This window comes from Miniopterus schreibersii (genome assembly GCF_964146895.1).
Source record: "Miniopterus schreibersii genome assembly, chromosome: 11".
Classification (NCBI taxonomy): domain Eukaryota; kingdom Metazoa; phylum Chordata; class Mammalia; order Chiroptera; family Miniopteridae; genus Miniopterus; species Miniopterus schreibersii.
This window is the reverse complement of record NC_138111.1, coordinates 43,492,167-43,519,610: the sequence shown is the minus strand read 5'-3', so window position 1 is coordinate 43,519,610 and position 27,444 is coordinate 43,492,167. Positions and strand designations below refer to the sequence as shown.

General features: G+C 36.8%; 1 protein-coding gene across 4 annotated transcripts in view; it reads left to right on the top strand.

Annotated features, from left to right (window-relative positions):
• RFX3 (regulatory factor X3) overlaps positions 1 to 27,444 on the top strand; it is a 252,404-nt gene that overhangs the window by 185,618 nt on the left and 39,342 nt on the right. For all 4 annotated transcript variants that reach the window (XM_081150809.1, XM_081150810.1, XM_081150808.1 and 1 more), the window contains exons 7-13: positions 3,721 to 3,840; positions 13,710 to 13,831; positions 15,558 to 15,670; positions 18,924 to 19,039; positions 19,476 to 19,630; positions 23,572 to 23,669; positions 26,960 to 27,109. In XM_081150809.1, coding sequence (XP_081006935.1) covers positions 3,721 to 3,840; positions 13,710 to 13,831; positions 15,558 to 15,670; positions 18,924 to 19,039; positions 19,476 to 19,630; positions 23,572 to 23,669; positions 26,960 to 27,109 — 874 coding nt within the window. The remainder of the gene's footprint in view (positions 1 to 3,720; positions 3,841 to 13,709; positions 13,832 to 15,557; positions 15,671 to 18,923; positions 19,040 to 19,475; positions 19,631 to 23,571; positions 23,670 to 26,959; positions 27,110 to 27,444) is intronic.

Sequence of the window (27,444 nt, the reverse complement as noted above, 5' to 3'; positions counted from 1 at the left end):
ATTGAAAAATAAGATCATAAATTAATCTCTCTTTTCCAAACTATAGCCATTCAGTGTGTTGTTTGAGCAAAAGTAATTGATTACAGATAACATACAAAGAAGAAATACAGAATTACCCGTTCATAAACCCCCACAAGAAAAGGAAAGTTCATTACTCAATAAATACTACCAAACCAGACTGATGCATTGTCCTAAACATCAACTGAGCAAAGCTTTGAGAAGAGCTGGTTCTCCAATCACATAGGAAGCAGCAGACAAGCCTGTTAATAATGCAAGATTTGCATATGATGCTTTAAAAATTAATATGTATCACTGTCTTTTTTTAAAATATCCATACTAGAGATGATGAGTAAAGTAACATAGTAAATGAAAAACTGTGTATCTCTTGACTCTTGAAAAATTACATTGAAATGTCTATAAATAATTCCTCTATTTGAATAGAGTAAGAAATTAAAGCTGAGATTTTTCATTTCATTTCTGGAGACCCATTAAAAATCATTTGGTGAACTTGAAAAATATGGGTGTTTGAAGCCCTCAATAATGATGTGGTCCTATTTAACCTCTTTTTAGCCTTTTTAAATTCTTGATTGTGAAACCATACATGTATGGGAGTAAAAATATAGTATAGTTTTATTGCATGAAGCCAATAAAGTGAAGAAGACTTTGAATTTCCCTGTTTTCTTTCTTGTCAAAATATGGTAAAAATAATACGTAGAACTGTGGAGCTTCATTTTTACTTTTCTATAATTTTTATGAATTATCATCACACAAACATTCTAAGTACCTGGACAGAAAGATGTGGATGCTTCTGTTTCCTAAATCTTATGGAAATCCATGTTAAATAGTATAAAAATCAAGATGCTACACTATATAACATTAGATGATCTACCTGTAGTTACAACTCAAGTCTTCACAGTATTCTAATAAAAGATTTTAAAATATTCTTAATAAAATAGAGCCGTAGTAATTGACCTTATTTATACTGAAAAGGGAGTGTGTTGGTTTTATGAGATTTGTAAGACCTGTATGTATTCAAAATGTGAATTATTTCTTTCTCTTGCATTCAAGTGATTATACAGCTTTCAGATTGCTGGGTGTTCAGTTTTCTCATAAGTGTATTTTCTTCTACCTATTCTGGGTTTTAGTCCCCTAAGAAAAAAGCTTTTTGTTTCTTGGGTAGTCCCCCCCCACCACCACCAACAGGGAAAAACCATTGTTTGGGACGTAACCTCCTATTGCCTAGCTGATGTGCCAATATTTTGAAACTCTGGGCTTTATTCAACATTCTAATAGCTGTATCATTGTGCTTCTTTTGTTACTGAAAGGGATTTCAATGGATCCTATTTTGAGGCTCCATTGAAATCTTGAAACACATCTTTAAAATAGAAAGTGACAAAATTAGGGTTGTTTGGGTTTGTGAATGAGTAGAATCCATACTCTTTAAGTACATATTGCAATATTGCAGCATTTACTTTCTGGTGTTCTTTTTCCCCCCTTCTCACTGTGTAACAATTATGTCTCCTGTTCCTTTTAAAATTGTTATATAGTATTTGTAATTAAGGATGGAAAGCACAGCAGAGAAGAATACAGAGAAAAGAAATCCTATGGGGAAGTTTAAACAAATGCTGTGCTATGAAGACAGCAGAACTCTCATACAGAAAAACTGACAATGGTAGGGGCCAAAGTGTTGAGTTTTTCTACCATGGAAACTGTTAGCTCCACTTTCTACCTCTAACCCAGAGAACAGAAAGAACATCAGTATAAATTATGAGTCAGTTTAACTCAGATACTTTTTTTAAAGCAAACTGTATGCAGAACTTTTGTTTATCCAGCAATAAAATTAACTCATTCCTACCAGAACCAGACCTTTTCTCAAGTTTTGGAACTAAGTAAAAAGTAAATTAAATCACCATTTTTCTAAACAAAGACAAATGAAAAAGTACCTATTGTAGATCCCATTTACAAATTAAGTTTAATCCAAAACCATGAGACATGCTAACCTCCCCCATGGCCAATAGAATAGAAAGAACCGCTTCTCCTGCCCCAACCCAAACAAATGCCGATTTGTAAGAAACTGGACACTTCATCTGTTTTGTGGTCTCAGAAGAGAGAAGTCACAGCACTCTGCAGCCCTGCCATTGGCTGTGTCCCCTGGTTAGCATCCCCTGCTTCCCACCCGCCCCACTGCTCCCTGTCATTCTGCACCCTGCATGAGAGCACGCTACTGACTGGGCTCCTGGTGCTTGTCGGTTTTGTTTTCTGCTCTATTCTGTAGTGGGTTTTGGAGACCTGATTCTGCTCTATTCTGTAGTGGGTCTGATCTCTGCAAGTGGAAGGCCCTTGTTAGAGGCTTTAGGTTTTCACACTGGTTTATTTTGCTGAAACTGTTCAGGTACCCAGATACCCTACATGTCTTTTAAACTAGCAATATTATTTATATAACAAGATTTTAATGTCTTTTCATATGAGAGGGTTCATCTAATATATGTTCTTTAATTTTGAAAGTAAAATTCTGTTGTTGTTTTTTCTATTATCATCATTGTTGAACTTAAGAAAATTTTAACCATAATTCAATAATATCATTGTCATGTATATTTCATGCTGAAATTATTTATTTTCCTATTATATTTTATTATAGTGATATTTTATCAATCCAAATGAATTTTTTGGAGTGAGATTGATTTATACAATTATATAGGTTTCAGGTGTATAATTTTATAATATATCAACCATACATTGTATTGTGTGTTCTGTTTTTACAAAAAATATTTAATCCGCACTCCCCTTGCATTTCTTGTTGTAAATGAAAGAAAAAAATTGAAAAGAGCACTGATGTCTTGCTATATATAGGCTTGCAAAAAACCTATTTTCTCTTTGCAAAAATTTACATATTTAAAATGTTATTTTTGCAAGAATTTCACATTTCATTCAGAACTAAACTTTGTCATTTCTAATAACAAATGCGGTGTTTTTCCTTAACATGGGGAAATTGTGATGTTTTTATTCCAGGTGGAAATTTGCCATTTTCACAGAGAAATTTCCTCATGTCTGTTATGACACATCTTATTCAGCCTGCAAAACTACTATGAATCCATAAAAACAGAGACTAATAAAATATGTTTCAAAATGAGTAAATGCATGCTGCTTTTTCGGTTCAAAAACATTAAATAGAATAGGCTACACCACAACACCTGCCTCGGTGAAGTGGTCTTCATCGTCCCTGCAGTAATAGAGCTTGAAAAATGTAGCACTTACCCGAGAAAGGTAGAATGAAGATTTTTTTTCTGTCTGTTCTGTATAACCTCTTTATTAGAAATTCTCCTTTAACGTGCGACCCTTTATCCCGTTAATGAATTTTTGTTGGCCAGGTGTTTTATTCCCTCACTATTACATTTAAAACATAAGTTTGAAAATAAAATGTAACTAGAATAGAATAGAAATAGAATAAGTGGACTATTTGACAATATTTAAGAGAAAGTTTATAAGAAACGACATCTTTTAGGGCCTCGAGCCAATGGGTTTAGAATCTTACTTTGATTCCTCAAATGTAGCCACCATCAAAATACGAAAGTATCCAGACCACACCACAGATATGTAACATGAATATGCTGCTTTTATGTATTTTTCTGAACGTGAATGAAGTTGTGTGGGCAACCTATGTGATTAATAACGGCTTGACTGACTTTTTGTGTCTCTAACGTTTGTTGTTCTTTTATTAAGAGGAAACTCCAAGTACCATTACTATGGGATTCGTGTCAAGCCAGACTCCCCTCTTAACCGTCTGCAAGAAGACATGCAGTACATGGCTATGAGGCAACAACCCATGCAACAGAAACAAAGGTACGCTCTGCAGTTACCATTGCCCTGTCAAAACTGCCTTTCTTTAGATGTTTGCTCTCCTTTTTTTTCTAAACAGATAGAACAGACGCCTAAGTGTGCAAGAATCTCACTATTGTTGGCATGCTTTCACTGCAGACAGTTCTCAAGTATGATTTAGAATTTCATTCATCCTGCCTGTTTTCCAAGTCTTTTCAAATTCCTTATCAGTCAGCCTCTTTGGCCCCTCTTAAGTGAAATGTGACACCCAAAGCTATTTAGGCAGGGAAACTAAACGCAAAGCATATAGAACATACCCAGGCCAGCACCAACTGGAAAAATGTGTCTCATGTTCATGAGTTTCTTACCTGCTATTCTGCACATCCCTCAAGTCATTCTTTTTGACAGTGTAAATTCTTGCAGATTTTGGGGACTTCTTACATTTTCTTTGAATCCAACTTCCATAGATGTAGACTTGTAGGTATTAGAACTGTAAGAGATCTCAAGCATTCATGGATGGATGGATGGATGGATGGATGGATGGATGGATGGATGGATGGATGGTTGGATGGATGGGTGATGGATAGATGTATGGATAGGTGGGTGGATGGATGAATAGAATCATAGATCTTAGAACTGAAAATACCTCAGTCTAGTCTGGCCCCACAGCCTTGCAACAATCAAAGCATTAATAGATAGACCTGTTGTTCAGTTAAGTCTCAGATCAAGTGATTTACACAAGCCCATGATGCTGTTACACAGCCGAGGGCGTTCTAGTCTCATGTGACTTATATCACAATTGGAGTAAATAAAATGAAAGATCTCTCCCTCTTTACCAGTATAGCTCAGGAACGGCAGTAGTTATAATTTCTCTTTTCAATCGAGCTTTTAGAATTAGGTAGCAGAAAGGAAGCCTACACATAGGTAATCAGATCATCTGCATCAGTCTGCCTAAGCCATTGATCTGGGATGATTAGTCCCTTGGGCATCAGAAGTATTAGCTCTGAGTCATTGCTGGAGAAATATATCACACAGTGGCCCTTTTCCTATTTAACCAGCAAGTACTCATTGAGCCTCTGCTATGTACAAGGCCCTGAGTTTAGAGAGAAGTCACAGCCCCTACCTTTGAGAGGAGTTAAGGAATTAGAAGGGGAGGTACATGGTGTGGTGGTGGTGGTTGTTAAGTAATGCAGTATGGAAGTACTAAAATAAAGCTTTGATCAAGGACCTGTTGGAATAAAGAGGGATTTTTATAAATTCTGGGAGAGGGAGGATTGGGAAATTTCACAGAGAAAGTGCTATTGCAGTAGGGACTTAGAGGGATCAGAAAGAGAGGAACATTCAATAGAGGAAATAATATAAACAAAAGCACAGAGGGGCAAAGGTCATGGTGTCTTTGGTAAATGCTCTGATTTGGTGAGGTTGGCATTGCAGGAGGAGAATTGAGAAGGTTGAGTCGTTTAGTGGGAGATGAGATTTTAAAAGTAATTTGGATCATAGATTAAGGGTTTTAGTTGCACATGAAGTTAAGTTTGTTTTTTGTGCAAAGCATAGCTTTGAAGGATTTGAAGCAGAACAATGAAACTTTCAGATTCTTTCTAGAGAGATGACTTTTTGATTTGGGGCAAGACATAGTGGGATGAGACTAGAGGTAAAGACAGGTGTTAAGTGGTTTTAACACAGTCATAATTTCTAGTGCAAGTGTCCCAGACTGAAGAGTCAGGACAAGATTGTCTGTTATCTAAAAACATCTCAGGGATTTTAGATTTTTAATTCAGATTCTCAGCCTTCTTTTTAAATTGCCAATCCCTACTTTTGAGGTATAGTTCGTGAAAGACATTAAGAAGGGCTCTGAAAAAAATAAGAAAATAAATCATAGAATAGTCCCTAATATGTTTGGAGATAGAGTTTGTGTGCGTTGTAATAAACTGTTGTGGTCTTGGGCTATGATTATCTTTTCACCTGTTACGGCAGCGTTTATAGCTTTTCCTTGATGAGGTCTCTCTGCACTCATGTATAGCAGCACTGCACAGTGGAGGTGATGGTGAGATCAAGAAAAAAGAAGTTTGATTCAAAAATAACACATACTCAGACTTAAATATGAAAAGGGCTTGGTGAATTGCACCTAAGATAGGGCAGTAAAAGAAAATTCCAGTTATCTACAAATCAGATTCCAGCAACACCACCATATGGAACACAGCCATGAGTCTGGAGATAAATAGAAATAGCTTCTGATTGAAAGACAGGGGTCACAGAGCCTGTAGTTTAGCTTGATTGAAAAGGTGAAGCCATCTTCAAGCCATTTACCTAAAATATAGAAGCAGATTAGAGCCGACCTGACTCACAGGAAATTGTGAGATGTAACAGCCAGCAAGAGGAAATATAAGTAGACAAGGGTCCTCTATTGCTTTGGGTTTTTCAACACAGCAGGCTGTGCACATTCAGTGGAGGGACACCTAGATCTGGGTGCTCCAGTAGGCCCTTTGAATCTAGTCTAACAGCCTCCTAATTGTTTGGCTCGTTGGTGGAAGTATAGGTAATCGAGAAGAGGTAAAAGCACTCTGGTTGAGGAAGCAGGCGAATGTGTAATAGTTGTTTTTTTGATACCTTCTGTTGAAAATATTTTATATTAAAATAACATATGTGCTTACATGTGGTAATCTTCAATTTTCAAGGAAGCTCACTCATCAACTATTGTTTACCATAATTCAGACAATAAATAGGTTATTATAGAGCAAGATGGAGGTCAGTAATTTTCAGATCTACAAGCTAAGTAAAAATGTTTGCTGTAGTTTATTTTTAATATTTAAAAGAAGCACGTAGAGGGTGTTGACATATACATTTCAGTTATTCCAAATCCCAGTAGCAAAAGTAGTGGAATAGAGCCAAGCGCTTTTGACAATGTGCTTAGCTATGTTTGATCCCAGTAGCCATTCTCAGAATATTTAAACTGCATTTATCATTCCTTCAACAAATACTTAACAACCAACAGTTCATACGAGATATGCCCATTGCATCTAAAAGAAATAATCACAGAGTCATGGAATGTTAGAGCTGGAGGGAAGAGATCACCTCGTCCAAGGCATCCTCTTGATGAGAAAACGGAAGTCTGTAAAGAGGAGATAACTTGTCCAAGGTCATGGAGCAATCAGGGCTAGAACCCAGTCCTCTTGTCTTTTTTCTTACATGAATTCTACCATTAGATGGGTAAGATAACCCAAACGGAAATGTATGCATGTAATTAAATTTTCTCATATGTAATAAAGGAAAAAGCCACACTTCATTGTGTCCTAAATAAGTGAGGAAACGTGCCACTCCCCGGCCTCTCTAAATGGTCTCTTCCCAGGAATTGGATTCTGTGGAAAAAGGAACATCTGTGGCACTGAGGGGAAGGCAGCAGAGGCCGATTGGAAAGGCAGTAAACAGCGCTGCTCTGGCTTGCGCTGGGGACAGGTGAGAGCCTGCGCGTTCCTCAGGAGGGAGGCAGGACTAGAGCCTTTGTCATTAGAAGACCTTTCCCCCCACAGGCGTCATAGACAAGTGCAAACCCTGTGTTATTGAGATGGACCGATTCGAGTACAGGCTGCTTTGGCACTTGTGCAGAGTGGTGACTGAACTTCCCTGAACCTCGGTGTCTTCGTCTGCTAACTGGAAATTTATAATAGACCACCTCACAGATGGCTTTGAGGTTCGAGTGGGGAAAAGTATATAAAGTTTTTTATAACTGGAAACATGCAAGTGCTAGATAAGTAGTAATTATTGTCATTATTATACTGGCACACTAGAGAAAAACATGTCTTTGAGAATAAGGCTGTTTTGGATAAGAATGAAGCCTGGCAATTGGGCGTGTTTGGCTTCCATTTCTTTACACCTCTAGGCCAGTGGTTTTCGGCTCTGATTGATGTTCATAGTTTGCTATTCCTTTCCTAGACCACAAATTCCCTGGAGTCCCTTCAGAGCTAAGCACCTAGTGCTGGTAGGTTGCTCTGAGCAGCAGAGGGTGGCAGGAGTCTTTAGTGGGATGATCCGCGCCTGTGCACTCGGCTTTCGGAGACATACGGAACCTTGGCTCGTAGGTATTTAGTGTTCACTGTGCCACTGTAGCAGTACCCGATGTACAGATATTTTCCATTGAAGATAGGAGAATCGCAATTCAGTAAATATTAACTATAGTAATTAATGTAAAGTTTGATAATACTAACAGTCACCACTTATCCTTCTGATGAGCATTTATTGAACATTTAAAATGTTCGTCAATAAGCACTTCATATGCATGATCTCGTTTGGCAAATTATATTGTTGTTCACTGTTAAGGACACTGAAGCCCATTTAATTTTGCGATATGCAAGGACCTCACTAATTAATTTTTCCCCAGATAGAGCCTTTTTTGTTTCTGTTGCTGCCTCGGCATCGAGCAGAGGAGTGGAGGCATCCCTCTGGAATCAGTTTAACAGAAAGGCTCAGCTGTAGATAAAGAACGGTCATTAGGATGGCATGCGTATTTGTAACGAGACTGTGTCAATTCTGTACTGTTAACCCTAAATGACAGTTAACCCTATGCTAAGAGGGGTCAGTGAAGAAATTCATGAGATAAGGGAATCCTGCCTGCCTCTTTCAACATTGCATCCTCAGCACCTAGGAGCACTGAGCACAGTCAGTGCTCTGTAAATATGTGTTAAATGGATGAATGATCCACAGCTTTTATTTTAGCCAATAGCTTCAACGTTCTCCTTTCCCTGGCCCCCTTTTCCCAAATGTTTTACTAAAGCCGCTGCAATTCATACAACTACCCCATTTGAATTTAATTTTTCTCTCCTCTCCTTGCTCAATTATAGATGTAGAACTAATGAAGAGGCAGACACTCTAAGAGCCACCAGTAAGAACGGAAGAGGTGGAATAGCTATCATTAACCAGCAGGGTGGATGTGAGACAGACATATTCAGTGTGACATCGAGGAGTCAGTTATTATTCTGCAAAACAAACAAAAAAACAAAAACAGTGGTCTTAACATTCACTATTTTCTCTGATCTCATGTTTATATCATTTGGATCATTTCAGACGTCAAGTCATAGAAAGACTTCCTGGGACAGTTTTTCCAACGATAACCTCAAGATTCCATTAGAAAATTTTAGCCTCTTGCCCTGACTGTGAGCTCAATATTTAGATTTGCTCACGCAAATTAAATGATTATATACTTTCTAAAGTTATACACATACTAATGACTCTATTTGCCCGTACAATTCAGATTTCAAATTTGCATTTTTCACTTACTTCAAAGGGACTTTTCCAAATGTTTCATTTAGTCTGTTGAAAGTCCTTCCACCTGGTACCATTCATTGGATGTGATGCTAAATATATACCATTCTCTGCCTGCCTTTGGACTCCTTCAGTGTCCGATTATGTGCAGAATTATATATTATTTTACAGTAGAGCTACAGCTGTCCAAGTTCTAAATAACAGCTATGACTAACCCCATGGGGGAAGATTCCTAATAATTTTCCAAGTTTTCTGTGTTAGTGACAGGTTTCATGCATACACTCAGCTATTAAAGCATTACAGTTTCTTTGATTTCTTAATCATTAACAACTTTAGCTCTGATTGCCCATGGAGTTGCAAGCTGTTAAAATTATCATTTGCTTCTTACTAATTTTGAAACCGAGAGCTGTTTCTTCATTAGATGCAGCAAAGGTCTTTCTCAGAGCACACACAGCTCAGGGGTGCTAAGAATCTACTGTAAGAAAGCCTAATATAAAAGTAATGCACTTGTAAATAAATAGGGGAAAAGGGAGTGAGTTCAGTTGTTTAAAGGATTACTGAAGAGTTCAGTTTTTTAAAGCATTAGACAATCTTTTTTCAGTAGAAAGTACCTCTGGTTTTTACAATTTAGTATTTAAATAGTAATTATTTTATGAAGAAGGTAGAGAGGCAGCAAATCTGAAAATGATGTTTCAATTCTAAGATGTCAGTTGAAATTCAATCGGAGTTGAGAGAATGTTGGATTATCATGTAAGTCAATAGAATATAAAAACTTGTGCCGGAAAAATTCTATTTATACACAGCCTTTTCAAATCCATGCCCCTAAGCGCTTTGTGTATAATAAATGCTCAATAAATGTTCGTTACACTGATTTGATATATGTTAAGAACAATTAATAGTATGATAAAATGAAATACGTTACTCTGAGCACTCATTCATTTATCTATCATACATTCAGAGGTATTTACTTACATTCCAAATGTAGCTTATGGAAAAAAATTGAAAATTAATGACATTTATAAAAAACAACTTGTCTCTATGTTAGGAATGTACTTCTACAGCAGTGGGCTAAAGAATTTATATCAGGCCAGGAGGCTCCTATGGACTAGTATTGTGCAGACTCCCTAAGAAATAACTCAGAACTTGTTATAATGATCAATTCCTAAACCCTGTTCTCAAAGATTTTGTTGGGTAGATCTTCGGTGAGTCTAGCATTTGAAATTTATGGAAAGCTACCCAGATACTGACATACCTAATGTAATATCTATAACAGTTTCTTCCAAGCAGAATCAGTTACCACAGCTATTTGTTTAGCCTATTTTTAATGTTCCTGTTTTTTAAAAAAAAAAAAAAAAAGTTTTTATTTATTGATTTTAGAGAGAGAGGAACAAAGAGGGAGAGAGAGAGAAACGGATTGGCTGCCTCCTGCACGCCCCCTACTGGGGATGAAGTCTGCAACCCGGTGCCCCGGCAGGGAATGGAAGCGGTGTCCTGTTGGTGCTGGGACGGCACTCAACCGACTAAGCCACGCTGGCCAGCGCTAATGTTCCTATTCTTGACCTCCTGTTAAACTCCATCCTTCTCTGGGAAGACCCAACCCTCTGGGGCGATGGCATCTACAGGAGGTTTTTCTCAGAGCATCAGGGAAATGGACATCCAGCTTTCCTCAGTCCAATATTTCTGATGTCTGGGGATTCCCTCTAAGTATCAGTGCAGTGCCAACACACTGTTCTACCATGATTTAGTAGTTAAAACAAGGCAGGAAAAGCAAAAGTCAGCACGACCTGGAAGCTCTCTCATATTTAGCTGCCACTAATACTGCTCTTGTACATGAACCATATCCCTGTGCTTCCTGACACAATTCTCTATGGCACAGACCCCTCTCAAACTTGCCCCCACACCTTTCTCTGAGGAGGTACAGCATGAGGTTCTGGGTTATAAAGGTCCTATTGACAGGCAACCAAGAATGGATACACGTAGTGCATCTTTGCCTAATCCACTTAATCCACTATTTACCTTGCTACCTTTGATTTTATGGTTAGAATAAAAACACTAATTTCTCAGTTCTGAATTATTCTCTTCACCTCCTCTGTATAAGGCTTGTGTTAAGTACTGACCTGCACCAATTCTCCAGTTTACCAACTGATTCTATCCTTTTTCCTACAAGCTAATATTGATGCATTTTCCATCTCCTGTGTAATATACTGTACCCATAATCAGTTCTTCCCACTCAGTATCATTATTATTAAGCATAATCATGCGTTAACTATAATGTACTATGATTTTGATTGCTTGTTAAAAATATAATCTCTCTTTCCCATAGGATCATTCACTGTCTGCTTCTTCCTAAGGAAGCAGATACTTATGCTTGCAGGCTGCAGGCTTGCTAAGCACTGTGTGCAAGAAGGTTGAGACATAGCATCCATCTGAAAACTTACGGTCTGAGAGAATCATGTCACTTCCTTTTATAGTGAAATTCCACTTGGCCTTGGCGTTCATGCCCCTGAAGCATCTGTAGTATACTAGATGTTGTGAAGGACAAAGGGTATTTGATAAAGCATAGCTTGGCAGAGTCTCATAATTACTCTCTGTGGTCCTATATTAAAACTTAATATAATTGAGTTCTATAGGAAATATTTCTATTTTCTCTTCTTCAGGGTAAATAATTCAAATTCCTGTAACCACTTTTGTTTATTAATTCCACGAATGCCATACTTCACTAACTTAAATGAAGAAACATGGTTAAAAAATCTCGGCCTATTTTATTAGTGATACAAAATTTCATAGCTGGAAAAGGGAGACTAAAATCAAATGAAACCTGGAGTGGAGCAGTGAGGATAAGAAGCTTTGCTAAGTGTATTTACTAATTCAGATTTTCTACAGCAGGATAGTTAGTAACTCCCCCACACAAGTACTCAAAGTACTTGCCGCACAAAGTTTTTTTGCCTTGCTTAGATGATTTTTTGAGGAAAATAAGTGAGAAAAAATTCAATTTTTCATAAACAGCACTTGCAACACATCACAGTACTAACCCTTCTGCCATCTCTTGGTGTGACCCGATTGAAAAGTACTTTCAGGTGGCTTTTCCATTAAATGAAAGACTACCTTTGAGTTCTTTTATATCATTAGAAAATAATAGCCAACATTTTGGTGATGTGGGGTCATCACTGATGTGATAGCAAGAATGAAGTGTGTTGTACCCTTTTTTCATTCTGCTCACCTTCTGACTTTATTTTTGCTTTTCATAGTTTTCGTGAGATACTGTTGTGTAAGAAATAAATGTAAATATCATTATGAGTGACTTTGCAAGTTTTCTTTGAAGTTTCATTTATCTGAGTTATAATTAATAACATTCAAGCCGAATCATTCCTTAAGGCAACTGGAGCATTAGTGTGTATGACCTTTCACCAGGTCCATTCATTCTATAACTGCTGTCAGAATGCAGGCATCTTTGAGTATGTCCTGTTCATGTATTAGGAATATTGTTACTCACAATAATTCATATTAATGATCCAGTTGCCTTATGGTATTAATGTAAGAGTCAGGTGTCTGGATGATCAAAATAATAGGTGATTTTGTTTCTAAATAGAATTAGAAATAGGGGGAAAAAGAATGGGAGGACAAGCATCCTAAAGCGAATGATGGTATCTCTAGGACATAAGCTTACTGTAGATTTCAATTTTTTTCTTAGTTTTTTTAAATTTATAAAATGAAAATAAGTTAAATTTTAAGAAAAAGAAAAAAACTTAGAAAAAGAAAAAATTATAGTTGCTGCTTATTTATTATTTTGTATTTGTTTATCCTATGAGGGTTGCCCAGGTTTGTTTTGTTTTATTTTAATTTGTTTTTTTTCCAGATGTATGTCTTTTCCAAGCAGGCTTTTCTTCTTACCCATACTGTTTTCTTTCTTAGCAGTATGGAACTTTCATTGGTTTGTGTGACTAGGACCTAAAGATAAATATGTAACTATAGGTGACTTTGATTTTTTTTTTTTTTTTTTAATTTGGTAAACTAGGTTTGTAGGTGGATTCTTGCATCTATTTTGCTGCACACTGATGCTTAGGGTCTCTCTGTTTGCAGATGTGGAGAGCAGTCAAAGGAAGTGAATGTGTTGAGATGCATGGGAGGTTTTAGGAGATATGAAAACAATATGGTAGAGTTTGTAGTCTGATTCATATTTTAGATATACTAATTAATTAATTGAAAGCCATTCATCAACATTTCTCAGGCCCTAACTCCTACATCTTAGTTCAGATTAAAATCCCAACATTAAATTTAAAGTGTTTCTCCCTTGATCCATTGGCCACTAAAAGCTATGTTCAATCCATTAAAACTATAACTGTGAACATCTTTGCTGCTGTTATCCAAAGAAATACCTCATAACTCTTTCATTCTTAGGTAGATTTCTGAATTTTCTAAAATGGGCCCTCTTCCTAGCCCCTCCCCCTTTTTTCTTTTCACAATTGAGAACATTTCTTCATTTAACTTTATGTGAGACTGTCCAGGGAAAAAATCTGACAACTATCATGAGACATTAAAGAAGACAGAATAAAATTGGATGCCTTGGGAGTTTTGTGTAGTACAAAAAAGCAAGGAATAATTTGGTTTATTTGTTTTTTCCCATCTAATATTTTTAGGTACAAGCCTATGCAGAAAGTGGATGGGGTTGCAGATGGTTTCACAGGAAGTGGTCAACAGACAGGCACATCTGTTGAGCAAACTGTAATTGCCCAAAGTCAACATCATCAACAGTTTTTAGGTATGTTAAGGTGTGATGCATATTAGTTGCTTTTAGGATTTTAAAAACAAGAGAACAATAGTAGTGTTTTCTCCAAGTGCGATTTCTATTATAGATATTAATTACATACAAGGACTTTTTTTGTGCTGAAGCTGTGCACATCCTATGATATTTCTAGTTCATTTATATTTTCTCATGTTCACTATAGCTTATTTGTAAAACTCTTGAGCTATGTAGGACTTTTAAATGTATATAAATTAAAGGCTATTTGCTGTGAAATTGTTTTTCAGAATTTATTAATTGGGCTTCTGTGATCAAAATTGTGTTGTGTTTACTTTCAGTAGTAACAAGTGCCAAAAAAGAATTATTTTTCTATGTTTAAAGTTACGAATGTATACAGCCTCAGATTAGAGAAAAAGTTATTATAAACTTTTAAAAAGTAATTTATCCTTTTAAGTTGATCACAGTACTTCCTATTTTTTAAATTTTGTAGATGGTATACAAAATTTAAAAAATGTAGATGGTGTTTCTCTTTATTTTAAGAGTTAGGAAGTGGAACTTGATCATTTTGCATATTCCTGTCATAGCCAAAGGTGCAAAAATGGCACTTTAATTTAATTGACAACTCTTCTAGAGATGAACATGCATAGTTTCCATACAACAGACCAAACAAAATAATAGTTGTCAGAGAGTGTGTGTGTATGTGTCTGTGTGTATATGTGTCTATGTGCACTTTCTGAGGAAGACAAGTCAGAGAATTTGAAAATATTATGGCATCATTTCCCAAACTAAAGTCCTCAGATATATTCTTGTCTGACCTTTGAGCTCTCAAGAGGAATTTTTTTTTTCATTTCATGCTTTTATTTCTATTATAATATTAAAATAAAAGCGTATTCTGGATTACCTAGAAGACTAGAAGGAATACTGTTCTGCAATTTTAGTTTCCACCTTTGTATTTGAATTTATGATAAGGCAGGCACCAAAGAGTATTGCATTAATTGTCCAGAGCTAGTCAGAAAAGAACAGAGAGAGACCTACTATGCAAATTACAGCCTCATCCCAAGGGAAGGCTAAATGCCGTCACAGTGCTCTGTGTGGAGGAAGGTTTCACAGCTCATTTGAATATAGAGGAGTCATGGGAGGTCCAGCACCATGAAGTACGTGTTGGTATAGGCCTGTCAGACGCAAAGGATCCTGTGGCACAGCAGTCAGTACCGTACTCATATTGCGGGAGGCCAGTTACATACAGGAAAACAGCATCATCCGTCATATCAAGTTAATGTTGTTAAATTTAATGTTATTTTTGTAGGGTTTTTTTGTATTTATTTTGTAGCTTTGTGGTTTATAATTATATAAGAGGTTTGAGCATAATGAGTTTAAAGCTAGATTTATTTTTTACACACTTAAGTAACATAGTAGTAAAAATAACCAAAATTGACACTGCCCAGCTCAAGATATATATTTTTTTAAGAGGAGCCCTATACTAAGAGACACTGTGATACGTTATTTCTAGTATAGTCATAGTGAACATTTAGTTTCTCCAAAATTTTTATGTCCCCTCTATTCTTTTGTGCTGCTGATGCTGCCAAGTTTTGCTTGCAAATACTAATATCAAAAGTCCTTGCTCTTTGGATCTCTGATCTTTTATTTATTTTTTTTCCTTTTTAGTTTTCTTAAATTTTCCTTCATTAATCTGTAATTAGCACCATCCACAAAGCTTTTTTCTGTTGTGTTGTCATGGTAACAGATGCATCTCGAGCACTTCCAGAGTTTGGAGAAGTTGAAATCTCTTCTCTGCCAGATGGTACTACCTTTGAGGATATCAAGTCACTGCAGAGTCTTTATCGAGAGCACTGTGAGGTAAGTCTTTTCAAACATGGTACAAACACATGCGAAGTTTTGCTAGACAATTTACTAAAACAGAATAATCAAATTTATTCCTAGAAGACATGTGCAGTTAGTTCATATTTTTTAAGCACTGATAAGTTATTTTTTCTTCTTGTTTCAGAGTGGAGAAGTGAGGAATACAGGAAAGGGAGAATAAATGTTACTGTCTATTTTCTTAGTCTATTCAAATATGAATCCTTTGATGCAACAATTCTACTTGTATGTTTTTATCCTAGAAGAATATTTGCATATGAAATAAGTGTACAAGGGAACTTATTGCATTATTGTTTTCAATGCAAAAGATTGGTTATAGCTTCACTATCTAGTAAGGAACTGAATAAATAAAACATGATGCAGTTTCTAAAGTGGAATATTATGCAGCCATGAAAAAGAACAGGCAACTCTAAATGTACTAATATGGACCAAACATAGGATTTATTTTCAGAGGAAAAAAGGAAGATGCAAAACAGTGTGCATAGTATACTATCATTTGAATGAAAAAGTACATGTATAGACATCTCTCTAGAAGAATAAACATGAAAATGTTAATGGTGGTTGCCTTTGTAAAGGAAACTGGGTGACTGGGAGTCAGGAGAAAGAGCCCTAATTTTTCAATTCACCTTTTTTACCTTTTGAATTTTACACCATCAGTGTGTATTTCTATTAAAAATATTTTTTGGAAATGTTTAATAAAGCACTTTAAGTGTCCCTTCCAGGGTTCGTTGAGGCTCCAGTTTTGTTTGTTTTTGTGGTAATTAAGGTTTCTCTTGGTATTTTCCATCCCTAGTCCTACTCCCTTTCTGAGTATCGCTCATCAGAACTGGCTACATGGTGCCCAGGAGGTAGCTCTTTCCAAGCCAGCATGACAGTATGCTGCAGCTCACCTGGTACCGAGGGAATGATGGATTGCAATAAGAGTTTCCATAAGTGCCTTTCCTTTTGAAGAGGAGTCTGTTTAGAATTTAAGTAGCTTTAGTCCAGGGCTATTTGTGATATACTTAGAAGTAAAAGATAATCCTTTGGATTTCACAGGCAGTCCTCCTGACTGCTGACAATGCAGTATATACTGGGAAGCCTCAGTTCATAGCACTCGCATATTTTTCCCACTCCAGAAATAAGAACTGCTTAAATAAATCTGAATGTTTGTCAAGGGTGCTAGATTATTAATAACCAAGGGCAAGCTCTCTCCTTATTACTGAACCATGTGGCAGAGTATTCTTCAACATATCCTGTCAGTCTGTTCCCAACGTTTCTTGGGACGATGAAAGACACTTAATATTTGTTTCTTTCTGACCACTGTGCTTTTCCCAATGTTAGAGAATTTCTGGGTGACACATACATCTAGAAAAACTTTATTTCTATATGAATATCAGCTATACAGGTGTTCAATAAAGATATATAGAAAGATTCCCTAAGCAATTTCTCATTTCTGTGTGTTCTCTGAACCTTGCTTTAAAGCAAACCAATCTACACAAATACAATGACTTACTAAATTTAAGCTTTATTTTTATTATACCTATTTTGCCTGTTATTTGAAATTCTCATAATTCGTTTATCAAAGATATTTTGTAGGTATCGCCAGTATTAGGTAAGGGACAAGTATCATTTTCTACACAAGGTGCTGCAACACTTTTTTTTTTCTTTTAACATGCACTTAGTGTTCTTACAGCAATCTCATAGCTAGAAATATGTAAAGTATTATGTAAGATATTAATAGTTGCTTCATTAATAGACATCTGTTGGAATATGTCTGAGCTACAGTTGAGAAACATCTATAATAACTTTCCTCTTGAGAAGGTTTTGGTTTTTGTCTGGGAGGAGGGACATCTCTATGCCCTTTACTTTCAGGGTTGCACTTGCATTCCAGTTGTTGCTGATATAAAAGAACATGTTAATTACTTTGCCCCCTTCCCTCTGTTTTCATTACTAACTACTTGCAGCTTTTCCTACTAGTTCCCATAGTGTGTCCCAGACAGATTTTGCTTAACATTTGAATTGCTCGCGGATTTTTTTGTGTAGATCATCAGTTATTCTCTGTATCATGCATAAAGCCAGTCTACACAGGTAGCACAGGCTCTAGAATTATGACGTTCTATTTTCCTCTTTTTGCCTAAAATCCTCACATTGACTCCGTTGATTGTCCCCTGTTGTCTCTTAGCTTGTGTGAGTTCTGTAGATCTTGACAGGGCTGTTTTACTTGTCCTCGCTCTCGGTGCTGAGGACATCAAACACATTACACTGACAGCTTCTGTCTTTCATGCTCAAAAATAATCACAGAATCATGTGTTCTTTGCACAAACAAGTTATTCTTTGGTTTCATGACTGCTTTTATCTGACGGTGAATTTATAGACTAATTGCAAGGGCAGGGCGAAACTAAATATGATCATGAAAAGCTGATGATCATGAAAGAGGCACATTTTAGCATCCTCAAAAAAAGTCCTTGATGCAGCCAGATAATGGTTCTAGGAGATACAATTAAGGGGAAGGGGAAGCCCTGGACCCAAGATTAGAAATGGGGATATTCTTAAAGCTGCTCTCTAAAGGCCGTGTGCAGAGATAGGACTGAATGAGAGGCATTGTATGACCAGAGAGGTGCTCTTTTTCTACCTGGATAGGTGCTATCATCTGAAAACCTTCCTGACTATAGTTTCTGACTCAGCCTCTGCTTAGCCGGGAACACTCTGGAACCCAGGGTCAGCAGCCTTAGACAGAGCTCATTTAGCCCTGACTGCCACACACAAGCACCTCCACACCCTCACTCCTGGCCTCTTTGATGGCCAGCGACACACCCAGCCCGGTGAGGGCTGATGCGAGTTGAATCTGGATTCTGTGCCCTTGGCTCTGAGAACAGGAAGAGTGGCGGCCACCCTGGAGGCAGAGGGAAGCAGTGGGTACAAGAATGGAAGAAAGCTAGAGAAGGAAAGGGAGAAGGGAAGCGAGCCTGACCCTGGGCTGGGGCGCGGGGAGGGAGGGTGAGACAGGAGGCCATTAGGGGCGAATATAAGCCACCTGCCTAATCTGTTAAATGTTCTTTTTCCCCTTTTCCCCCCTCCATCTAATCTCTTTTGTTTCCCTACTTCCATTGGCCCAATTTAGTCCAGTTTCCCATGTTAACTTATGAACCCAAAGGTATCTTTACCATTTAAGTCCCCTTGCATTATGTGCTCCTCCCAGCCCCACACAAGAAATATTGTAAGTTATACCAATAACCATTTTGTTTTCTAGGCAATCTTGGACGTTGTTGTGAATCTTCAGTTTAGCCTGATAGAAAAACTGTGGCAAACATTCTGGCGCTATTCTCCCTCGACTCCAGCCGACGGCACTACCATTACTGAACCAAGGTCAGAATCAATAAGCTTTTCCAATTCATTTTCATGGCTGAGCAGATGTCACAGCTAATAAATTAGAGCTATGTATACCAGTTGTGAACCCTACCTGATAACATTAAATGAATAGATTGAAATAAACCACAAACTGCTCTCTGGAGGCTTCGGCGTGTGGATTATAGCTCCCATTTTATTGAACTGGGGGACTGCGGTAGAGCTTTCTCGCCCTCACGGAATTAGTGTCCTGTCTGCCTTTCATACCGTCAGAAAGTATTAACCTGCATACGCAGCTCTGGGGGAATGTTGTGTTTGTCCAGCCGTATGGCTCCAGGGCAATGGTGGTGTAGTTCTAACCTCAGTAATATTTGATAAACTAAAACTATTTTTAAAGTCCATTTTCTTTTTTATCCTCATTTGCCATCTATTCATTTGCTACATTTATTCACACCAGCAATCTGAGTGAAATAGAAAGTCGACTTCCGAAAGCAAAGCTGATAACTCTGTGCAAACATGAGTCTATCCTGAAATGGATGTGTAACTGTGACCATGGGATGTACCAGGCTCTGGTGGAGATTCTCATCCCCGACGTCCTTAGACCTATTCCTAGTAAGTTCCATGCAGACAAGTACGGATGCTTTTGTTCTCATACATTCCACCCAGGAAGTTTGGGGAAGTGACATTACAACCTGGAGGGACTCTGATCTCATGTAGATTTGCCACATAGAAAACGCTCAACACAGAGTATTGCCTGAATGTAGCCTAGGGCAGGACTGTAGTAAAAGGGGAGCAATTAATCTGTTTTCCAATCTTTGGTAGTTTTCTTTTTGAAAGAACAGCTAACCGATGGATGTGACAGTCCAGTGACTAATTGCAGGAACACTCAGGCAGTCAAGCATGTACAAATCATTCTACCCAAGGACACCACGGTTTCTTCCCGAAAGCCAACATTTTTTGAAATCTGTAATTGCTAGGCCAGCCTCTTTCATGGTTGCTTTTGATTTTTGAAACAGATTTAGCTTGGTTTCCACTGAAGTTGAATTCCTTTGTAAGAGCATTTACTTTGTCACTTACATCACGTTCACAACGGCACACGCAGTTCCCATCTAACAGCAATGGTTAACTAGCATTTTGAGAGAAAAACCTATGTAGCTGCACAAGCATTTTCTCCCCACCATGAAGCAAACAGGAATCACATAGATAAGTTGGATTCCTCTTTCAAGAATGCTTTTTACACTACCTCGTAGCCAGCAAAGCTATGTTCTGGAAGTGTCAGTATAAACGCCACTATGGATACTTGTGTTAGAGGCAGTCGGAATGATTTTGTGCTTACGTCTTCATGAGCACATAATAGTGACCTTCACTTTTAGAAACTGGGGACAGAATTTCCACTCTAAAGTGACATTAATAAGGTAAAAGCAATCTTTTAGCTTGTGAAATAGGCAACCATTCACAGGTGATTTGTATTCACTTATTCCAGACAATATTGAAATAGGGATTTAGTAGAACAAAAGGTGAAGAAGTTAACAATTGTATGTTTATACTTGCTTTTTTCTAAATGTGATAACAATGGAAGATATGAGTTATTTCATATGTTCCTCACCACCGTAAAAATCTGCTTAGGCACATGTTTATGTACAATATCAGCAAACACACATAAATTTGTATATAAATTCATTTTTATTAAAAATCCAGCTGCCATTGTCTCATATTTTTGTCAGTTGCTAATGTTTTCTACTCTGTCTGCACCATGTTCCTAAGGATTTATTAAAAATGGTGGTGTCATGGAAAATTTCAATGTGTAAATTCTCTACTGATTTATTTTTCAGAATCTGATTTTCCTTGTTTTCATCTCACTCCCTGTGCTCTGCGTTATAATCTCTAGAGATGTTTAAGAGAAGTTGCATAGGGTAGCTCATTAGCCTATGACATCTTCCCACCCATGTATAATTTCTCTCATGAGATACAAGAAATGTCAGTAAGCACTTTCTTTTTTGAGGCAAATCAACAATGTCAGTATTCATTAAATAACTCTAAAATCTTAAGCTTCCTTGTTACCCTCACAGGACTTCTACTTATAAATTCAACAGTTTCCTAACTTAAATCATGTATCAATTTTATTTAACTTTAAGCATCACAATTTAAATACAAAATACATTTGACCTTTGTTTTTTATAAATAGTGATTTAAAAAACAAATTTTTCTGTCAAGTACTTTGTCTCTACATTCAGCAGACAACTCAACTTCAGGAATTTTTACATAAGTATAGTTCTATAGTTTCTTGAAATTACAAGATACATTAATGTGCCAAGTATATTTGGAAATTTAATTCCCACTCTACAACAAGACTTAAAAAAATAAAGCTTAGAATACAGTTTGAATAGCTATTTTCTGATTGTATTTACTTTAATATTAATCATGAGCAGGTTGAAACAAGTTAGCTTTGCAGTAGATTTTAAATTTCAAACATCCATCCATGAGAACAGCTGTCAAAGTTAATGTGCACAGTTTGATCTGACATGGACCCATAGAGAGAGCAAACATAACTTTATTTTAAAAATTGTTATTTTGTGGCTACTAGTACTTCACTCTACCATTTACTGTCCAGATGGGATTCCTTTTTTTAGCCAAAAAAAGTCTGCATCTCACACTAATTTAAAGTTAGCTTGAAGCTACTATATTCTAAAATCCATTTATCTGAAAATGAAAAAAAAAAGTTAAGTGCAAAGAATTATATAAGAACTCAGCTGGTAACACTTAAATGTACAGTTATGAGGTGTACTTAAAGGTGGACCAAAATGTCATTTAGTACAAAAAGTAAAAACTTAAAACCATTTGAAATACAGAACATATCTTTTTATTTTATAATTTCCCTAGCATCAAATTTGTCTAAATAAAACAAAACTCATTAATTTTTTAAAGTAACTTTTCCTGGGTCTTATTTTTTTTTTTTTAGATTAAATAATTATTACATGTTATTTACAGAAAAATGCAAAATACAGATAGCCAAATTGAATCTCACAAAAAATTTTACTGAGTTTCAAAAAGCGTTGTTAATTTTTTTCACTCTTTTTCATTTCCATTCATGCCTGCCCTCCATGATTCTAGTACATAATACAGCTGAAAAATATTTTTCTTTCTTTTTTTCTTTTTTGGCTAAAGTGGGAAGCTTTGGAAATTTCACAAGATTAGTTCTCAAGAAATTTCCAACTCAGTGTTTCCAGTAGATTATTCTCATGGTTTATAGTCTACCCTTCTCGAGTGTTTTTCCTAATCAAAATTTAGCCATTTCAATTTCTCCCTCGTCATTTGACCAGTTAAATAAGTCATTGTTTAAAAATAGTTGTTTTTATTATTGGATTAGTAATATTTGTATGGTTTGCAAGTGATTTGAGTGAACTAAATTGTCTAACCGTGCTTTAACAGAAGAAATAGAGAAGCATGTCAGATTCATTTGAGCACAGAAAGAAAACCCAAGAAATTTAATCTCATCATTCACATTATATTCTTGGGAGCCTTGGACAAAAATGTAACTTCTCTGTTTCTTATCGTAGACTACCATATCATAGGGAACCCACAAAGATGTATTTTGTGAATGCCTCAGATATTAAGTGTCTAAAGCTGCTCCCTACACTCTGGGCACAGGTGAAGTAAAATTCTGTTGACTGAATTACTTCTGAAGGAGAAGAATTCTGTCTTCTATTATATAGCAGTTTCAGTAAACAGATCCCGTCTTATAAAATAATCATCCCTGATAACTAGAAGTCAGTCATCTCTGATAATTAGAAGATGCTTCTGATTGTTTTATGACCACCATAAAAAGCTCCTCTCCTGAAACCTATCCCTATTTCAGGTTTTAGCAGATAACTTGAAGACTGTGGAATGGACTATTTTAGGAATACCTTAAGAACATTGGTCTTTGTGATAGCAAGTTTATCACACTGATCTTTTATCTCTACCTGCCAAGTGAAATGGAGAGTAGTTATCCAAATTTTCAAGTTAGGCAATTTTAATTTTTACCTTACTTTTCGACAAGAGTGAGAGAAAACTTCTCTAACTGATATGTTCTAATTTAAATAGAGGCTTAGAGAAAGAGAAGAAGCTTTGCATCACCCTCTTTTTAACTAAAAAAAGGAAAATAGGTTAAGAACCTGAAAAATCAAGATGAAAAACTTATAAGGAAAATAACCTTTGAGCACAGAGCTGTAAATAAAAAGTGTTTTGTCTAAGACAGAAAATTCCACAAGTATATTCACAACTGGTATATGTTGTTATCGGCAAAAATGTTTGAATATTTTCATCTCCCAACCAAGTATCATTAGTATCTGGGAACAAAATAGCTTTAAAGGGGGAGAAAAAGAGCCCAAAATATAATTATCGAATGCTTGCTTTCAAGGTTAGGAGTAATGTTAAATGAAGTCTCATCAGTGAGGACAGTATAAGTTCTGTGCTATTTCATATGTCATGTGTGGGTGTTTTCCCTTATTCTAGCAAAAAGATTAATGTTCTTTGGTATCTTTTTCTTCCTGATTTTATTCTTTAACATTTAGGTGCCTTGACCCAAGCCATTCGAAATTTTGCAAAAAGCCTTGAAGGTTGGCTTTCCAATGCCATGAACAATATTCCACAGAGAATGATACAAACCAAGGTACTCTTCTATATCCTTGCTTTTCCATTTGTGTTTAGGAAATTATTCTGGGCTATGAATTTTATGTGTGTGCTATGAAATGGCGTTATGTAAAATGTTGATATTATAATCTGTACAACTTTTTTAAAACTGGTATTTATTTCGTATTTTATACCCATGTAATAAAGAACTTGCACAAGAGATATCTGATAACACTCCTTTCAAAAAGGCTAGAGAAGCATTTTATTTTATTTTATTTTATTTTATTTTTTAATATATCTTTATTGATTTCAGAGAGAGAGGAAGGGAGAAGAAGAGAGAGATAGAAACATCAGTGATGACAGAGTCATTGATCAGCTGCCTCCTGCACGCCCCTGATGGGGGATCAAGCCCACAACCCGGGCATGTGCCCTTGCCAGGAATTGCACCAGGATCTCCTGGATAATAGGTCGATGCTCGACCGCTGAGCCACGCCCGACTGGGCTAGAGAAGCATTTTAAATGTGTATTTATAAGCCCTTTTCTAAAGGATATGTTTCAGATTGCTTGATTTCAAATATTAAAAAGAATAGCCTCAAATGTTCAAATAATTCCCATTTGAAGGAAGTTTCGATTTTTTAAGTCCCCAGCTACGCTCATTTTGTTGTGTCTTCACATAAATTTACGTGTCTTTCATGTAAATTAATGTTCTTTTACTTTTTTAGGATTTTTTTTTCAATACTGGAGAATGCTTTTGTGAATGAAGCAATCATTTCTTACACTGAACAGTTATCTCATAATTGATCAGCATGTCTCAGGAATGTGGATTATTTATCTGGAAATATGAATTCTAGTCTCCACTTTGTCCCCTACTAACCCTGTCACTTGAGGTTGATCTGTGAACATTTCCCATGATGGGACTGAGCTAATTTTGCCTAAACTTTGGTACCAGAAATTACATTTACGGATTTTTGTGAATGGCTATATCCACTCTCAGACTCCAACAATATACATTATCTTTGAATTTGGGAGTACAGTTGATAGACTGAAGCTCTTGTAGCTGACAAGTCTGGGAACACAAGAAGCTCCCAGTTCTTTCTGCTTTGACTAAAATTTCACAGTAACACTTTCTGTTTCTAAACATACAGAAAAAATATTTCATTGATATTTCACCTTATATTTTTGCTTTTTAGATATGCTGTCAATACAGTAGGGGCAGCCACATATGGCTATTTAAATTTGAATTTTAAATTAAATTAAGTTGTAGTTTCTCAGTCACAATAACTACATTCAAGTGCTCCATAACACTATGTGGATAGTGGGTACAATATGTGTAGCATTTTCATCATTGTAGAAAGTTCTCCATGGCAATGCCGTTCTAGTGTCACACTGATGTAGGCATATAAAAGAGGTGCTATTTGATTATGATGGCCAGAGGATTGCTTTCCAACCTGCAGAGTCAGTCATAGTCATAACTGTATGTCAGACAGCTGGAAACAACTCCCTTCCCAGGGTCATCAAAGTGGACGTGGTAGTGATCCAGCTGCAATACTGGTCATCTCATTGATCTCCAGATTTCATTTGATTTGCCTCGGTGGAGGGTACCTTCTGCTATTTCTCTCTCACTGGTGTGCAGCATTTTTTCAGCAGAATACTCAATTAATGAAGACAATCTACCCTGACAGAGGGAACAGAATAGTGAGATAACTGACAATTGATATCAAGATGCCTGGGTTCATACATATCCCATCACTGTAATACAGTTTCTGTGTAACTTTGAGCAAGCTACTTAACCTCGTTAAGTTATAATATGTGTCTAGTAGGATGGTTATGAGAATTGAACAAGGTAATATATTTGAGGCACTTAACACAGAGTCTGGCACATAGTATATACTTGATTAATATAAACCACAGGAATGGAAAAAAAAAGTGTAAGACTCTTCTTTTGAGGATATGTGAACTTCCAAGATCCACATGGTCCTAAAACATCTTACTATCAAAAGAGAGCATCCTTTGACCTGTGAACACCTTCTACCACTCAGCCAACCGACTGTTCAATCAGTTGCGTCTTTTGTACCCATAGTAATTTAATGCCATGCCATACTTTCCTATAAATATGTTTAAATGCTCATTAGATCTACGGTGCATGTAAGAAGTTTCCATAAGATCATGGGATTTAGATATTTACCTAGACTTTTTTTTGGCATTATCTTTGGTATCTTTTCTTGTAACCTGGTTCATTCATGTTTGTAGCAAGAAACAAATGGTATACCTGAAGGGGGAAACAATTGAAGAGGAGTTAAGAAGGGTTTACTTCCAGAAGTGTGAACAGAGTTAAGAAAAGGGGTGCTAAAGTACCTCAGGACTAGCAATAGTGAGAAGTCCTGAACATCCCTAGGTGTGAAGGGGAAAGTTGTGGCATTAAGAGATCCTCTTGCTACAGGACTGCGGCCTTAGGGACGGAAAGCAGTCTCTGCCAAAACAGGAAGAGAACAGAAATCGTGGGGGAATAAATACTTGACAACTCTTTGTTCCCATCTTTCAGTCGTTTGCCAGTGCCTGTCATTGGAAGCCAACCAGAAGCCATAGAGTAAGGGAGGCAGTGTCTAGAACATTCGGGCCAGTCTTCCTGGCACAGAGCAGCGTAGGTAAGGGTGGGAAGTAGGTTCTGAAGGGCAAGTGGAGTTTTCCTCACTAGCCCTTTTACAGAAACTTATATTCTGAAAAATAGTTCTGCTGCTTGTATCAGAAAAGTTTATTAGCTACCTATTTGCTAATAAAGGCTATGAACACTTTTATTTTACCTCAGAATTACCCAGGTTTCTATAAAATAAAGGTTATAAGAGTGAATCTGAATGACAGTGCTCTGAGAAGTATATATTTTTATTTATTTAAAAAAGTGGGACTCTATAGTTTGGTTATCCAAGTAAAAAGAAAAAAAAAATTATTTGCCAAGTGTGTAGTTGACTGTCCTACAGAGAGTAGGGGATAAAAGAAAATGAACATTTTTTTCCTGCTTCCCTAGAGAAAGTCATTTCTTGCTGTGGATGAGTAGTTACTTGTAAGACTGGTTTAATTAATGCTGCACTCAGATGTCGAAGAATGTGGGAGTTTGTTTTAGTCTTGACCTCAACCCACTCAAAAGGAAAATAATGCTTGGTTTAGAGATTTAAATGCTGTAATTTACAAGTAATCTCTCTCACCAAATGAATTTGAAATAAGTATCAGAGGAAAGCATTTAAAATTTGGCAAGGGAATAAAGGTTTGAACATATTCAGTGGTTTCTCTTACCGGAGGGAAAAAAAGTCCCAATTTAATTGGATTTCTTTACAGGTTGCCGCTGTAAGTGCCTTTGCCCAGACTCTGCGAAGATACACGTCGCTCAATCACCTGGCCCAGGCAGCTCGTGCAGTGCTCCAGAACACTTCTCAGATTAACCAGATGCTCAATGACCTCAACCGTGTCGACTTTGCCAATGTCCAGGTACCCTGCTTTCTTTCAGAACCTGTCTGAAGGGAAGACGCTAAATGTTTTCTTCTTAATTAGGATCATCATATTTCTTTTGAAATCTCATCAATACACAGACAGCATCTCTATTCACAATATCCTGAAAGAGGAGAGTTTTACTCAGCTATGACTTTACTGCTCCTCTGTTTTGTGGTTAAAGTCTGCTAAGATGTATAGTGCTAGACTGCAACCTGTGTCACCAGGGTTTGCTGAATAGGTCATAGACTAAGGACAATCACGGTCTTTGAAGTTAGGTGGACAGGAGGTTAAATTCTTTCATCTCCTCACTGTGGGATCTTGGGCAAGTTCCT